The sequence below is a fragment of the Rhopalosiphum padi genome, chromosome 2, assembly GCF_020882245.1.
Source record: "Rhopalosiphum padi isolate XX-2018 chromosome 2, ASM2088224v1, whole genome shotgun sequence".
NCBI classification, from domain to species: Eukaryota; Metazoa; Arthropoda; class Insecta; order Hemiptera; family Aphididae; genus Rhopalosiphum; species Rhopalosiphum padi.
The window spans coordinates 31,290,305-31,309,793 of record NC_083598.1 but is presented as its reverse complement, the minus strand read 5'-3'; the positions used below and the strand labels follow the sequence as shown (position 1 = coordinate 31,309,793).

The 19,489-nt window shown below is 26.7% G+C and overlaps 1 protein-coding gene across 1 annotated transcript in view; it reads right to left on the bottom strand.

The window, feature by feature from the left end:
* Positions 1-268: 268 nt before the first annotated feature.
* LOC132920339 (Y+L amino acid transporter 2) overlaps positions 269-19,489 on the bottom strand; it is a 38,498-nt gene continuing 19,277 nt past the window's right edge. The window contains exons 5-13 of the mRNA XM_060982638.1: positions 8,711-8,804; positions 6,841-6,885; positions 6,637-6,760; positions 5,576-5,679; positions 3,304-3,400; positions 3,092-3,170; positions 2,835-2,990; positions 1,671-1,763; positions 269-953 (exon numbers count right to left, since the gene is read on the bottom strand). Coding sequence (XP_060838621.1) covers positions 886-953; positions 1,671-1,763; positions 2,835-2,990; positions 3,092-3,170; positions 3,304-3,400; positions 5,576-5,679; positions 6,637-6,760; positions 6,841-6,885; positions 8,711-8,804 — 860 coding nt within the window. The 3' untranslated portion in view covers positions 269-885. The remainder of the gene's footprint in view (positions 954-1,670; positions 1,764-2,834; positions 2,991-3,091; positions 3,171-3,303; positions 3,401-5,575; positions 5,680-6,636; positions 6,761-6,840; positions 6,886-8,710; positions 8,805-19,489) is intronic.

The window sequence follows — 19,489 nt, the reverse complement described above, 5'->3', positions numbered from 1 at the left end:
AAATAACTTCAATCTTCTGTAAACAGTTAAACTGAATATCCAAATAACAAATAATAATTGTTTTATATTTAAAACTACATAATAATGGTAAAAAATAATGGTTTTATAGCAAATTTATTTAAATAATTAAAAAGACAAATAACAATAATACAAAAGAATTTTTTTATTATTTTAGGTATTTTTTATTTAAATATTTAACAATTGAAATATACTTTTAAATTTTTACCTAGATTTTTATGCATTGTTCAAATGCATATTAATCTATTACAAATTTACAACCATTTGAGTTTAATTCAACCAAAAAAAAAAAACCTTACAAATCATAAAAAAATATAAATTGTAATTATTAGCTTTTTATTTTAACAGTCAATTTTAATTATTATAAATAAGTAGTTAATTATTGTCATTTATGAATACTGATTTGGTATTTGGTATAAAAACAATATGATGTATCAATTGACTAAACAATTGTATTATGTAAAAAGTATAATCACTATATATAGGTAGCCTACTTATAGGTATAGTCGTATAGGTGATAATCATGTAGGTAATATCTTCGTTAATATTATTAACATTTTTATAAATATACTTATGTTGGGCAACATCAGTATATACAATTAATCCTATGTAAAACAGAAAAATATTTTTAAATAGCACTTAATATAATATTATATAATGTATGTACCTAATATAAAATCCGTTGTCTTTTATATTATTGTTTAGTTTTAGGTCGATATACTTATAAAATACATATTATAGCACACATAACATATTATAATATTATTATTATGATTATTATTTATTGGAATTATTATTGTTGGTTAACGGTTGTAATATAGAACTATAGACGTTTTGTTGTGATGATTATGATAGAGTGTTTGCGTTTTAAACTTTGGCCGGCGTTTTTGATGTGGTCACCATCAGTAGTATTTGGAGGTAACGTGTTAAACACCCTGCAATTATCGAATTTAAACAACCCCCAGATACATTAGTCCATTTCAAATTATCAATGTAAAACACAATATAGTAGGTACTATCTACCGACCTATACGACCAATAATATTGTATTATTAGTATTACTGTGATACTGATAGCTCTAAACTAGTCAGGTAAGTATACATTTGTTTATCATTATGACATTACGATTAGAAGTTAGAATTTATATTTACATGTTAAAAATCTAAGAAATATGCTCGAAAATATTCTCTAAAAAACTCTGTGTTATGCATACAGAAAACTGTTTAAATAATAAATAATATGCATTTATGATACGAATATGTAGGTTATAGACATAAAAAATACGATCGCGATGGTCGACAGAAAATAAACAAAAATCCAAATAAAACCATGAAAATGTTCATTGACAAAAAATAAAGCTGAACGAATAATATAAAACAAGAAATAAATTGATAGATTAGAAAATGTGTGTGTATTAACTCAATAATACACGACTTCAACGATTTTGAAATTATAAAATATTAAGTAGCTACCTACTAAATAAAAATACGCAAAGTTTTTATTATAAAAATAGCATATTTTTAATCTTCAGTAGTTAAGTGAAACGGATTTTTATTTCAATTAGCTACATTTTGGATTTACCAACAATTATGCAAAATTCTACATATTACCTAACTCTAATTATATATATATTGTGTATATGTGTTTCTTACCGACGATTTTGTGGAATATCATAGGCTTGTTTTTCCAAAAAATGAACACACCATACACCGGTATACTAGTTAATATCATTAAACATCCATACCCTAGAATCACACATTAAAATTCAACAATAATAATTTATTAATATTATAGAATGGAATATTAGGAATACAATGTGTGAAGGGTGCTTACAAGCGATAAGAACTCTGCCATATTTTCAGGTCATTAATTTTGCAAATCGCTTGTGAATTTGGATTTAGATGTTTATTTAAAAATTGCGTTGATATTTATATTTAAATAGGTGCCCGTATTTTTGTGTCCAAGTGGATTTAATATTTTATAAATATAATTAAATATATTTTTATATCTATAAATTATAATAAATGTATAGGTATATATTTACACAGGATGTTGCCATCATATATGCAATAGCCAAATGGCCAATAATGCTCTTGTGCTCATACATTCAGCTTATCCTTTAATAATGTATTTATTAAAATTCTGATTTTTGGAAATCTTATAATGCATAATATCTAAACCATAATTTAAATTCTTTGATTTTTTACACCATTTAAGATGCACTATCCTGTGTCATCGTGTTGATACAAACTTTGTATAAGTAGGTACATGTTATCTATATATCGACTTTTTTGAAAATGTTGATACATCTAAACCAAAATTCGAACTATATAAGTAATAAGTGGTTTCTAAGTTACGTTTTCTGTTCTAAGTTCTATGGATAATAAATAATAATAATAAGTAGATCCATAATTTCATGGAAAATATAGATTTAGATGATATGAGCGCTAAGATGATTTGAAATAATTATAAAATATTATATAATATGTATTTTATGTAAAACAATTTTTTTAAATTATTATCATCAGACTTTTGAACACAAAGTGTAAACAACTCAGAATAATTTGGTACTTATTTATACTTCGATACATTAAACAGATATATTATATTATACATATAAATACATTTTTATTGCCATTTGCCACAAGATACTACTCAAATAGTTTAAAAAATCGTTGCATTTAAAAATATCAATACCTATTTGAATTTAAAATACAATACTATACTATATACTAATATAGTCATACACAGTTATATGAGAGGAATGAGAATGCTCGGGGAATCATCGTATATAGTATTATGATATTTTCACCCACCTGTTTCGACCGGACTAGCGATTATCGGTATTATAGTCACGAAAAGTGTGGCGGCGATGTAAATGACCGGGAAGAACATATTGACTTTGATCGGCCTTTTCAAATCGGGTTGAGTGTAACGAAGCCACGGTATGCACAAAACCGACACGCCCGATGCTCAACTAAAACGATACATAAATACTCTACATATAATACATGCACTTGACCAGAAGTTAGCTATGTTTGGTTTAAACTTGATTTTATTTTATTGTTCAAACTTACCCATGTCGCAAATCCCACGTAATTAATGAGAGCGTAAATGTTAGATATCTGCAAATATATCAGAGACAGCAAGCACTGTGGAAACGAGATGAAAATATTATTATAATAAAACTGCATAATAACTTACGTATATATTATGATCGATTTTTTTTTTATCAAATATAAAATTTAAATGATGTAATTATATTATGTTTATCATTATATTTACAATGCATATGACTGCCGGCGTGGGTGTCAGTCGATTGATTTGGATCATTGTCAGGATCTGTGGCATTTGTCCCTCCAAAGCTCCAGCGTAGAACAATCTACATACACATTGTATAGGTATAATAAATAATAATATACGATTTATATTTAAAAACTTAAAAATGATAAGTCACAGTTTTACTTTAAATAGGTGGGCTCTTATACTAAGTTATCGCTATTATAAAAGTTAATCTAATCATAAATTGTAGTTAGGTACATTTAAAAATTATAAATCAGAATTAAAATGAACAGATAATAATAATAATATAAAATATTTAAATATATGATACGAGCATAATATTTAATATTATAGTTTTATGACATTGAACATTATTGCTATAAGTATCGAATTAGTATTATGATTTTTTTTTTTGCGAAATTCGAACAGTCATAAATAATATTATAGCCATGTGTGCAGAAGACTTATTTTCATAACAATAAAATTAACTATTTAATCAAATACGTCAATCAGTATAATTGTATTCACACATATAAAAGTATTTAGATGTTCTAACATTTTTGACTTTCACCATTAAGTTTCTACAAACATGTAAAGTATTCATACAAAAAATTTTACACAATACCTAGACATTTTAATTGTGGTCAAGAATATAAAAATGCAGTTATTTTTTTATACCTTTAATCGTCAGAGGCGGCTTTTAAGGGGGCTATAAGGACCATGTCCCCCGACATCTTACTCTTTATTTCGTCAAATATTTTCATTTATTTGATTATGTATAATTTGTATAATATTAATGTAAAAAAAATATTGCCCCCCCCCAGAGAAAAAACTAAAGCCACCCCCGTTAATCGTCCACTTGATTTACTATAAAATAAATTAATATAAACTCTACGAAATATCAGGTTACTTAATACATAAGCATTTATTGGTTTTTGTTTTAGTGATTATTCACAAAACAATATTTGTAGCTAAGCAAGTTGAGGATATTTCTGAAAATTCACTAACTTAAAGGAGATAACTGTCTTTAGTTAAAAAAACTAAAAACTAAAAATAAATCATCTTGCTGTTATCCACTAGGTAGTAGGTAACATAAAATACATCATCAATGCATCACCAATATTCAATCAGAAGATCATGTACATATATTTAGTGCCCTTATTAGATTTTGGGTGATATAAAATTATAATTTGTCTAATAATTTAAAAAAAAGTGTTTTGACTCAATGTATGATAGAAAAACATTCGAATTAGAAAATCGAAGGTGGTTAGTTATAGCAAATTGATCCATGGTTGGTATTTGAGGGGTCAAAATTAAAAATTTTCCTTTACTTTTAAATAAAATCAAGGAAAAATAATAAAAAAAATTAGGAAAAACTAGAATTTTTTTAAGCAAAACCAGAATTTGACAAAATTAATTTTATTGTACCTAACTCAAGAATGTATTGAGTTGAAATTTTCACTACATATTCATATAAATATTTAATAATATAATATCATAATGTAGATAAATATAAATAAATAATAATTATTATTTTAATTATAACTATATATTTAAATATATAAATATATATTATTATTATATTTCATAATATTATCAATATTTATTATAATTTAATTTAATTTATATTTTATATAAATTTATTTTTAATGTTTTCATATAAGCAGTTATAATATTTATTTATTTGTATAAAGTTGTTATTGCTCATTAGGAACAGCCAACATGAAATAAAATAGTTGTTAAAATGTTTATATAATTTTTGATATATATTTAAAATTCAGTTAAAATCACTGAAATGAATGTAGGTATGTTAAAAAATATGTGAAGCTTACATTTAATAGAGTTTAATAAGGTGCAAATCTGTGAGCATTTAATTTGTCACAACCAATAACGTGCAAGTTAACGTATCAATTTATTATAAAATTACTCACAATACTTCACTAGTCTTCACATTTAAAAAAAAATTATTTTATAGTTTTTCACTATAATGAGTTATTTTCATTTACCGAAGTATATAATAATTGTTGCTAAAGCAACACGTGGACCATAGAATAGTCGCTACTATTTGTTAATATTTAAAATTATTAGGCATCTATATACCTATTGTCGCATAATAAAACTATACTACATATAATATTATATCAATAATCTATTTCGTAATACCTATACGGTCTATCATTTAAACTCGATTTGTAAAGGAACGAGAATACAACATCCGAATGTTTTCGCTTTTATGAAGTCTTATAATTTACGTAAAAAAAACATATTTTTTAACCTTGAACTTGTCAGCAGAATGCCGTTGACAGCGCCAAATGTAGATAAAGCAACAAACACAGGAATCGTCCATGCCATTGGACCGTACAGTCTTTCCGCGAACGTCTAAAACACGTACATGCAATCAATTCAAATCAATAATGTTAATAAATCATAATACGTTGACGAGTGGTAGTAGACCACAATAACGCTTAGATGTGTCTATGTCTATTGTATAGTAAAATGTAAATCCGGTATTTACGGTGAACGTTATATTTTACGAGTTCATATGGTAATAATAATATATAATAATAATTTATAAGCCCACGAGGTACAGACGCTTTACCAACCTACTGATTTTTTTTCTATAATAGCCATTATTTATGTATTAAAAATTAAAATTATATGAGTAAACTTAGATTTATGTATTTTATTAATTTACTATTAAAATTGTCAGAACTCTTTTTAACCGCATTAAACAAATTGGCACCTATCAATTTTCACGAGGACAAATATGTGTATAGGTACATGAACTATAATGCATCACATAATCTGTTTTTGTGCGTATATTTATTTTGAAATATTTATCATTTTAAAATTTACTTGAGATGTAGTTTTTTCACGTTCATTAACTTTGTACTTTGAAAATGTAAATATAATCAAAATGGCTTTAAGCTCTCAGGCTAGTTTTGGTTTCATATATATCATCTACCTATTTAAATCAAGCCTCACTATAACTCCAAAATGCATTACATAAAATACATAATATAGTTAATATACTGAAGTATAGGGATTTAAGAATATAATAATTTAGTATAATCGTAGTATCAATGAATAATGTAAATATTATTTTGATTTCAAGTTAAATGTTAATATGGTTTTTGTTATGCAATACTTTGTAAAATACATTTTTTATGTGTATTATGTTCAACCATTTATACTAAACCGAAAACGACAGACATCGATATAACAGCGTATTATGTAATATGCGCTTACAATTATTCAATGTATGTTTTTGATCGGGATTGTTTGATATCATGTATTATGTATCAAGTATCCGCTAAACGTGTTTAAAATACTTACAACGGCGACAGCTTCCGAAGTCAGGACTTCTTGTGGCGACAAAGTTGTATAAAAAGCTATATTAGTGAAGACGTACACGACGGTGACGAGTATGCATGATATTGCTATTGCTCTTGGCAGGTTTCTAAGGAATAATAAAAACACAATTACTTTGCGAAAACGACGTTATGGCTAACTAAACGTAAAATTATGAAAATTACAAACCGTATAGGATCTTTTAATTCTTCAATCACGAAGTTTAAATAATTCCTAGAAAACAATAAAACACATAATCGTATATATATTTATAACATAATAACGAAATTCTGTATTGCGCATATAATTAATATGTAATCAAATAATTATATTGTTTAAGACTATACATGTTTTTATATAATATACGATATTGGTTGTATATATAATTATTGTTATTGTTAATTAGGGCGGCAACAGTAACGAATAAATTATAGTTTTAAGGAATTGATTAAGTATAATATATGTAAGGGAAATTATTTGAAAACTACGGTTGAAACAAATTAAAATCGTGAAAAATTATTGGCGCTGTTCCGGTGTATAATAAAATTAATTTAATGTGTCTCGAAAAATTTGCAAGTGGACAAATTATTAACTATATTGTTTGATAGTCGAATCACAAAACTAGAACTGTTTTAAAACTTTCTTGGTCGAAATAAATTTGGGAACTTTAATTACGAAAATAAACTTTAAAAGCCATTCGTCTGCAAGCCGATTGATAAATAAGAAGCCATTGAGAAAAGCCCACGCTAAAATGTCGCGACGTTTTCGAGTCTAAATAATAACATATTATTATATGATTTTATACGCACATTTTGGAGGAAAAATATAATATACGTTGTACAAATCAAACGTGCGTTTTTTTCGGTAAAATTATGCGTTACAGTTGCGCCCTTTAATCGTAACACCATGCAATGTCTTATACAAATATTACATTACATACTATGTAAAGCCTGCGCACTCGATCATAATACATATTATATACCTAAATAGAAAATATGTCATCGACATATGCAATTTTAAAAACGTGGAAACATGCACCACTGCAGCTGTGGGGAATACCCACTAAGTATGTAAAAAATAATAATAGGTATAATTATTTACCCATCCGCGATGTATATAGGTACAATAAGGTACCTGTAAGGTTATACGTTTTATGGGGACGATCGTAAAATAAAACTGCGTCAGTTGCTAAGTTATTATGATAACGCGCAGTATCTTTCAATGCGATTTGGGTTGTCGGTTATGTATTTGTTTATTTTACAACATAAAACTAATTTATAATTACGTAAAAACTGGTTGAGAACAGAAATATAGTTAACAGGGTAATGGTACAGGGTAGTTTTTACTGGCAGCAATAATGTATAACGTGTAATTTATTTTGCTAAAATTTACGTTTAATAATTTTTATTTTAATATTAATTACTATATATTATATAATAAAGATATCTACTACAATCAATTTAATAACAACACGCGTATTGATATTTTAAGCTTGGCAGACAGTTATTATTGTAATTGTTTAAAAATTAATTATTATATATCTTATTGAAAATACAAAAAAAATTGAACAATCTAGACACGTTATAGCATTGAAAAAAACAAATCACCTATTTCATGCACGCATTACGTTTAAGGACTTTCTATATAGTAAAGGTACTATTATGTTGTTAATATTTTGGATAGATCATGAACAAGCAATTTTTTCCTTCGTTATATTATCACAATTCATCGAATAGGCAGGTTTCCTTAAGTACTTATAGGTATAGCCTATGACCCATATATATTATATTTTCGAATCTGCATTTGCACAAAACGTATCCGAGCGATACTCAAATTATACTTTTCGTCCATTCCCATGCGGAATTCTTATCAAATGGCATTCAATTTTTACTGTTATTAATTTATAGCATGCATGTTACACATATAATATCATTATATATAAATAATTGATGTCCATGTACATTTAAAGAAACTGTAAATGTATATAATATTATAAGCAACGGTATATAAAATGTTATTGTTTACCAGTATTGAGTAGGTATATTATATAGGTACTAACCATCCGTTATACGCAAAAAGGCCAGAATAAAACGAGAGAGCAATCGAGGTAACTTCAGTTTTTGTATTAACAAACGTAAAATGTTCGGTATGCCCTTTAAAATAATTCATATAAAAATAATAGATAATTATATCATTTGTTGGTATTATAGCTGAAAATATTATTACATATTACATAAATCATAAATATTTACTATTATAAATATTACGATTAAGAAAAAAAAAATTGTAAACAATATTAATATACGTATTTCAAGTGGTATAAATAGTATAATATACAGACATATAGAAACGATAAACCTTTACGTATAGGAATGTAATAGGTAATGGCTAGGTTTAATGTAAAATATATATATATATTATAATTATTATAATATTATGTAGTATGTACATATTATACAGTATGACGTATAATATTTTAATGAATTTGTACGTTTTATTACCTATGTTGTTCGTGATATTGTGTAATTAAAATTTACCAATACTTTAAGACCTCCGTGAAATATTTTTAACTAATCAATAATTTTAGTATATTTATTATTATTATTATTTATTAACAATTTCTAAAATAGGTATGCGTTTTACATTCGCATGAAAGCGAACGTCTGAAGATCTGTTATACAACTGTCGAAACTTTTTAATTTTTACATACCCACATAACAATACGCATAGTTAATATACGTTTGACGTCGTTTTTATCGTTTTAATATAAAAATTCCAATTTAAATTATTATATATTATATCGTTCCTCAGTAACCGCGTCACGTCATAACGGAATACTCGTAAAAGCGTTTATACCGTATAATAATAATAATTGTTCGCAATCATAATACGGCATTTATATAAATACGTCTTACGCACAGATGTATATAATATAGTGTCATTTTTATTTTATTCTAGATATGACATAAAAAGAAAAAAAATAAGAAACAGTCAAAACACGTGAAATCGAATTTCGTGCATCAATATAATAATATGTGTCTGCCGTTTTTGTAACGAGATTCCAATTACATTTAAAACGAATAAAACGGTTGAAGAAAAAAGAACAATCGAAAATTAAAAGGGAAATCGAGCAAGATTATTCCCCGCGGAATGACACACGACGTTTTAAGTGTGTAATGCAAAAACCCGATAGATACATATATTACAGCATTGATCAGCCACTATACAGTAGCGGTGTCTAATACAGTTGTCGTACAGTGATACACCATGACGTGATCACCCACGTTTGTTGCTACTTATTACTTTAATAATGAGTTCTGATTTTTGCAATTTTCAAGTGTATAAACATTTTTTTTTAGAGGCTATAATATATTTTCAAATAATTACTTTAATTATGTTGTTTAAGGAGAGTCCTGTGGAATTACAAACTTATTATTTTTTTTTTTTCAATTGGGAATCACATTTTTTTTTTTTTTACTGTAATTCGTTGAGCAGATAACTTATTTTAAAGAAATTTTGATTTTTGGTGTAAGTATATTAAATTAATTTTTACGAGTAGATTCTAAATTAATCGAATTTATGAAAACCAATAACAAAAGTCATAGTAATTTTAAAATTATAAGAATTAATTTTAGTCTTATATATATATATATATATATATATATTTAAAAAATACAAAAATGTATTAACTCGTAATGACAAGTTATAGATATGTTAAAACATAAAAAATCATTAAGGGGATGAGCATATTTGGCGAAACACTGCATGTTTATATTTTATAATAAATTACGAATCTACGATACTTATTATATTGTACAATGCATGTATGTTTATGATTATCATTTATTAGATTATAATATTATAACAATTTAGAATGTGTAACTTGGAAAGTTGAAAGTGATTTATTGTCTTCGTATTTAACCTAACCTATGCGGCTATGCAAAACAACGTTTGGCGTCTGTATCCACGTGTACACAATAATAATATTACGACTTACATATTATATATTTTATTTGTATAGATAGTTGTTATATATTATTATATAGGTATTTACTATTTACTCGCACTCGAGTAAAAAATAGACAAATAAACATCGACGAGTAAAACGAAAACTGTGATGTAAAATTGACTAAACAGTAAACGTAAATAATGCGATTTGATACCAAAAGCAATATTCTATTATTGATACGTATATTATGTGATCCGAAGTTATACGCATTAATATTATATAACAAAATATAAATCCATAAATGTTTTTTTATGCTAATTCTGTGTAGTAAAATAAATATTGAAATATTTTAATGTAGTGTATCTCATATTGTTTATAACTACCCACTACCCAGCTACCTGTAATGAATATTATACTTTATTTTAGTGATTATTAATTATAAATTATAATGAGTCTACGAGTGTCAGTGCTTAAAATTTCTCAAATAATGTACTATACTAAAATATATTGTACAAAACGTATATTGTAGAAGTATATAAACTGATTTAAAATACGTATCCTTTGTTTTTAAATAAATTGTGGGGAAATATAATAATATTTTAAAAATGATAAAAATTGTCGTTTAAATAGATTTAAAAATAAACGATAAATGATATAACGAAATTATCTATGTAAATGGCTAAAAAGTACAAAAAATATAAAGCTCTCAAACTTTATGAATAAAAAGTGTTTGCAACTTAAAAATTTTCCATATATTTTACAAACAATTGTTTCATATACTCGTATTATTTTTTTGATTTAAGCATGTTATTTATAGTTAGGACAATTAAGTAAATATATTAACCTGATAAGTAGGATAACTATATACCATGTATAATGGTCTATTAATGAGAAAAATTAATTATTGTAAGTATAAAAATATTTTAATAATCTCAGAGTAGATAATATAGTACATAAACAAAAACTGATTATATGGTCTATATTATGATCAAAATGTATTCATTTTCGTTTAAAATAGTAAAATCAAAATTTAAAAAAAACCCATCGTAAGTACGATGTGTTTGATCTTGAACTGGCTGATTCTAGCTAAGACAACTACTAATCAAAACCCAGAAACCATTTATCTAGTATTTTATTAGACTATACGCTTGCCTGTAGCCTGTAGGATCTCTTCCTTCTTCTCTAGTCCCGAAATTCTTTTGTAAACATACCGAGATCGCTACTTATTAGTTATTGCTATTTATCGTGGACAAGTGTATTTTACAGTTATAATTAAAATTTCAAATAAGTCGGTCGTCGAGAAAAATACCAAACCATGTGGAAAATATTTTTCTTTATTTTTCGCCATTATTCGAGGAACGGGTAAGAGCTTAAAATTATAAATTATAATATATATATATCTATTATCTAATATTGAAATATTTGTGTTCGATTAGATAGGATAGAATCCGTAATAGGAGTTTCTTAAAATCAACTTAAAAAGAATAAGTATCTAATACATATTTATAGTTATTTAACTGTCAAACAACTCCATAATTAATTAAAAACACAACTGCATTTTATTTACGATTAATTAATATAATATTATAATTGTTTTTCGTAAACAGAATTTTAATGAAACACTATTTGGTCAGATAAGTAAATTCGAAATTTTTAAATATTGGACAGTCTAATTAGACTAGTGTTTTAGGCGATATATAATAAGTAGGTGCAATGTCGGCATTGGTACTAATTGTTTTGATCATTATCGCGTTTTCATAAGTAACAATCACAGGTCTGCAATTTTTTCCTATTTCCCAACAACAAAAAACACTTCAACCTTTATATCGTAGAATATATATAAAAAAAAATAATACCCTAATATCCTATTGTTCTTACTCTCGTTGAGAATTCGTATTCTTTGACATAATTGATCGTTTTATCGAATAAATTTAATCAAAATCAGTTTACGGTTCAGTTCGTTTATTGGTCGAGTATAATTAGTTTTTTCTCTCCATTAAACTATATTGTATTAATAATATTATTGTATCTAAATAATATTTTCAAAAGATGAAAAATTTCAAAAAAAAAATTTATAAAAATCATTGTATATTATGTTTTTGGATATTGTAACCGTTTCGGGTATAATCAATTATTTACACGACCAGTGTTTTACAAAAACCTAGACCTAACCTAAATGTAAAAACTCATAGAACGATCATTGCATAACATGCTGCAGTACGACTGAAAAGTAAATAAATCCGATAGAGTTTAGAAAATCACTGGTTTTAGTTATGCACGGATAACATATAATGTTACAATGTATGCGGAGTATTATATACGTTTATGTTGTATACGGCATGACTGTATATAGGAGACTTTTATTATATTATTATAAAGGAAGCATGCGCGTGAATGGTTTGCGGGTTTACGGTAGTCGAATGAAAACGACACTAAAAAAAACTGTTATTAATAATTTCGCATTATTATAACACATATTTCAAGAAAAACGAAAACAATAATAATTATATTATAATATTCTCACGAGACACGCGATGATACAGCACTATTTTATTTTCTGTTGTCTAACAAAATACCTACCTACGCCGTTCGAAGAGGAAAAGCGATTTATTGTTATTATTATTTTTTAATCTTATAATGTTCTCTTAATCCGCTGCATCGAGACAACTACGCCGATCGCGAGCAAATCATTAACGGAAGTGCTCGGACGGAAAAATGATCTGTTTATAATGTACAGCCACCGGTATATAAGGTTATACAGTGATTATTTTGAAATCAGGTACTTTGGTACATTTAGGTACATAAGTCTTGTACAAAAGAATTGATTGAAAAAATGTAATGGTTTTATAATTAAAAAATATAATATTATGTATAAGGTATTTCACCCCACCTCGTCCCATTATCCTTTAAAAATGATTTTATTAAAATTCTAATTTTTAAAATTTTTCAAAATACTCAAGTATATAATCCAGAAAGACTAAACATACTTTCAAATAGATACTAAGCTTTCTACAAAACGCGTTATATGCTCAAAATAATGTAAATTTATCATCACCAGATATAATACACAAAAATATAAAATTAACATAATATTTAGTCTTATTTATTGCACTTTTTTTACGAAGCCTACAATGCTAATAAATTACAATTAATTCCTATAGTATTTTAATGATCATAGACCACATATAATTAAATTTAATGTTCTCAGCTTTTTGGTATATTTATTTTAATAATTTAGGAGCTGACCGTTAAAATTTTGATTTATATGTATACCTACCTACATGAACATTTATAAAAAAAATCTTAAAAATGCTAAACGATTTACAAAAATAAAAGTAGATATTTCTCATTTCTCATTGAAAATCTCATCAAATCAGATTCAATAAATTAATTTATTAAGAGAAAAACGCGGTAGAGCTTATCGGGGTAATCAGTAATCACCGTGTAAATACATATCAGTCGTAGAAAAAATCTTGAAGTATACCTTGAACGTTTATTATATTATATCATATTAGGTAGATTATTATAATAGGCGCGCTATTTATTTTATTCTGCGCAAATCATTGAGCGCGCAGATATTTACCCATAACGAGCCTATTACCACCGGCCACTTCACAATATCTCATAATATAATAATATAATCATACACATCTTATATTGCGACCCATTGTCAGCAGATCGCTACGGACGACCGATTCTCGTTGGTCGCGCGAAAACTGTTCGCGGAGAGACTATATTGTACACGCGATATTATTATATTGTACAGCTAGTTTTTAATTGTCATTTATGTATCATTGTATAGAGCGCTTAGTACATATATATACACCCCACTCGCAATAAGCCGTGTCGCGACATCGTTTCGGTAATTCGTAGGTATATAAATTATATAAACTCGTTTTTTCTCATATTTTATCAAGCGTTTAATTTTTGATTTTTTTCAATCATTGTTTCGATTAATAATTCGTCGCTATGGCCAGCAAAAATCGATACATTTCTATTATACATGTATAGGAATATTACGGTTAACTTAAAAGAGTTGTTTAATATGATTATATATAGTATTGCATAGGTTTGTTTTTTAGCAATATACCCTTTACGTAGTAACTAATAATATGTTATGTTTGAAATCTTTAATATTTTATTATTTCTGTTTCGATTTGGTTAAATTCTTAGAAATAAAAACTTTTTTTTGTCACCATAAATTTTAATTGATTCCAATAAAATTTAAATATTTACCTAATATTAAAAATTAATACTAACACGATAAAAGTCTATTGGTACTTTTAATGTTTTGGGCCCTAAAATATTTAAAAAAAGAGTTTCAGCGAGGATCCAATATTTTGATTTTTATAATTTCTTGGTTGTAGAACGGGTTTTTTTCAGTAGTGTTTTAACCCTTGCATTAAGTCTTTGTGAGGATTGTTCGGGGTCTATGAATATTCTCCTATCGCATTATCTCTCTAATCTTTCTCATAATTTATGAATAGGTTTCTTCCATTTCATTCTCATAATTCGTAGTCATTTACACTACCTATTCATGTAATATTATATAGGTTTTTATTCGAATACAAGTGTAGTTGTTGTCGTACTCAAACATTATTTAATCGTAGTGCGTATTCGATTTTGTTCCGGTCATGCGCGTCTCTACATTTTGACGTACCTACATTATATTGAAGGCACTATTCCATCATTTCCATCAACACACAATTGAGAGTTCGTGGCCTGCGTTTCGCGCGCATTTTGACATGCGGCAAACTTATTGTCGTCATTATATTTTACATTTTTTATTCATCAATCGGATATAGGTATATGTAACAATCGGTTCGACGGCTTTCCAATGTATCTACCCGTACACAACAGTAACAATTATATTATAAACGCCACGACAGGTTTTCGTTTTCATTTGATGCGGCACTGTGGCAATAGAACACTATATTGTGTTATTTTATCAAACGATGAAAATATGCGTCAAATCTTATCGGGGGGTCTCGTTGGCCAAAAAAATAAAAATCAAAGTTCTTTGTTATCGATTGATCATTTCATAGATAAGGGAAGAGAGAAAAGAAATTCACCTATCATGTTGTTATTTGTATCAATGCGTCCCAGATGAATGAAATAAAACCAGAAATATAGAGTACACTTATGAGTTATGATGGATGCTCTCCGCGAATAGTTCATCAACGGCGATGTGACAGTTACACACGACCAATAGTTTGGAATGGACGCATATGTGTATAGGTACCTATACTACAAGGTTAAACTTCTATGGTTTGACAGACATTTTCTAGTTGCATTTAGTTACGAGTTTTTTTTTTTTATATAAGAGTCATAAGGACATTTAATTTAAAATAATATATTTATAAAGCTATTAATTTATTGATAAATAATAGGTAAACTAATGTTTAATTAATAAGCATTTAATTTTTTTTTAACAATTTTCACAAAATTGTTGGTGATAAGCTGATTTAGCCCTAATTGATGCACTCTTCCACCTATGTATAATAATTATTATGTAATATAATGTATAAGGAAGTTCTCGAACAAATATTTTGTTTATAGAAATATGAAATAAAAATATATTTTCTGATCGATTAAAGTTTAACACTTTTAAAAGGTATAATTTTATTTTCCAAAACACACAAGTTCGTCTATATAAAGCGACTGTTTCGTGATAAAAGAATAATCATGTCCATATCCAACATAGCGTTATCCAATGACCGCATCATCCTTCCAATTCGGTATTCCGATCACTATACATGCAGTATATACAGGTAAATGTATATCAAAATAGTGTACACGCGTGGCTTATTGTATATTGTTATCTTATCGTCATCGTCATTATACAATTATAATTATACGCATGTAAAGTATTGTGACTAACATCCGTTTCGACCGTTGCAGTGCGTGTATATGCGATGAAAACATCGGAATAGAAATCTGAGACGTCGAACGCGTTTTCCTACGAACCTACAAAGAATGTCGCTCAATGTGTGATTAATAGCCCGGGAAAAATACCGATGCACTATAAGCGCGTATGATCTCGCGTGTCGTCGCACACGATATATGTGACGATAGGTATAATAATAATAATAATAATAATAATAATAATAATAATTGACGTTTTGATTGTACATATTGTATTATAAACGACGTTGTGAAAGGTCCGCCGCAGCATCCTCATCGTCTATATTGCTGCTAATACAGCCGCTCCGGGGACCCCCGATTATTATTACATATATATATATCACAACCGCGTGTAACGCCGAACGGATTATTATTGTATGTATACGTGTGGAATTTCGGTTGAAATGATATATATATATATTATTTTATTGGGTATATTATATTATATTATATTGTTGTCTTATTGTATTATAGCCGTGCGTACGGATCGGATGGTTTTTATATGGAAAGTTTTCAAACATACCTCATATAAATCGAAATTTTCGTCAGATGTTTTGACGTGTTACATTATAATATGATTATATTTTAAGAGACTCGCCGCAGATATTATTATAATCATATAGTCATCATCGTTGACGACTGACCACCGAAAATTATGACTCGAATAAACGTTCACGGCGAGTAATTTGTTTTGAAACTGTCGAACTGCCATCACAAAGCTGTAGATTATATTGGAATGAAATAAAAATCAACGCTCAATAAATTGCACAATAGCTAAAATGATTTAGAAAACCAAAGCGTGTAGCCTTAATTCTGTACGGGAGTATATTAGGTACCTACATTTTTTGAGTTTATTAAAATTCGAATAACCATTACGTATATACTTTGTATTTATATTATAACCATTGAAATATCATAGCACTGTAATTCTGATATTCGTTAAAATTGAAGTAAATATATCAGATAATTTATCTTTATCCGGGATTAGAAAGTCAGTACAAATATAATTCGATATTTTTCTGGTCCAAGGTCATACACTATTTTTCTCCAAAACAATAATTTTACAATAAGTTCAATGATTCAGTTGTAGTGAAATCTATAACAAGAAACACACTAGTCTATTAATTGATGTAAGTACTACAATACAAAATGATTATAGTTATCGATTTCCTCCGGTTTTGTCACATTGATAACTTATTACAAGTATAAATAGGCATTCTTAAAAACCGATTTCTGTAACACCAAAATTTTAAAATTTCTCTCTTAATCCGTACAACTACTGATATAGATTCCAGCATAGCAAAAATAAAACATTAATATTATTTCCGTTGTACATATTTCAATAGTCCAAAATACAGTTTTAATTTGCTAGATGCTTATACTTAATTTATAAGCAATAATAATAATGTTTTAGTAACATTTATTATAATAGAAGTTTATTGAGAGAAGCAAAATCCTATCGATAAATAATCACTTTTAGAATAGTTAATAGTAACATTGATATAGGTTTATATTTTTAAATACCTATCTTGAAAAATAATTATACTCTTTAAAACTAATATAACATTTTATTTTTTATTTCATATTTATTATTATTCTGATATCGTTTTAAAAAAAATAATTTTCCTTTGTACTTTTAATTTAGACATCAGCTTTTCAAAAATTAACTTTATCTATTTATTTATGTGTTCAAACTTTTTTTTTTCGTTATTTATAGTGTATGAAGCTATATAGAGAATAACATTCGTGATACAAAGGATGAGGTGAAAGGATACTATATCATTCGGCATTCCATTAATTTTTGTATTAATTTTTTATCCTCACTTATTTTGTATAAAATTGTGTATCCCTTTTAGATTTTTTAGATTAATTGTTTTGATAATTTATAGCTCATGTGTATAGAAGACATAAAAAATGATGTTGATTTATATTTTGCTTACAAAAATATATTTAAATGGTTTTTTTTTTATAAAACATATTTTGTTTTTTTAAATGTTAATGTTTAACACCGAAAATCAGTGGACCAAAACGTTACTTATTTGCTAAATATATAAATTTAAATTATAAATATCTATAATAATATAATGGTAATATTCAGTAATCACATATGAGTCATATACTATATGACTATATGAATATATGATATGACTAATAACTGAGATAGATAACAGCACATAACAATATAATAGCTGGTAACTTATGAAAAATAAAAGTAGGAATTAGCTGGATACCTGGATTATAAGCCCCCCCCCCCGTCAACGATTATTTTGATCCACTTCACTATTGTTTATTTTAAATACTTTTTTAATTCATGCATAAAATATTGTTTTATTGAACCTATTTATCTATACAATTTTTATCCCCAGTGTAAATAATGTATTTCTGGTGAGAATGACAGTGCAATATTTTCAAAACATTATGAAATAATGTGCATATAATATAATATTATGTTTTAAACGTAATTGATATAGTTATAGTTTCACTTTTTTTTTCTCTTAGCTAAATACCGATATTTAGTATGTCAACACGACGCCTGTATATATAATATAATATATAGTTACGATGAATGATAGACGCATGAATAATATTATAATATTATTATGACCGAATAACATTATTAGGTAATATATACGAACTCTTCGATTATCATTTTTACGCGCATGGATTTTTTTTCAACATATCGTACTGTATGGAGGTACATTATATGTTTATATCCGTGTAAAGAGGTGAAAAAACAACAAACATCATACTATACAAACACGGGCAATACAATAATCGCGTATATGATATTATGATGTGTACCTATATCATCGATTTTTAGCGAAAAAACTCGTCTAAAAATTAAAAACTTTTATTATAGCTATCTACTTAACATATTAAAAATAGATATTCATAAAATAACGAATATGAAATGATATTAACTCAGGTTTTCGACACACACTATGATAATGTGCACAGGACCCACTAATGATACATTTTTGTAAA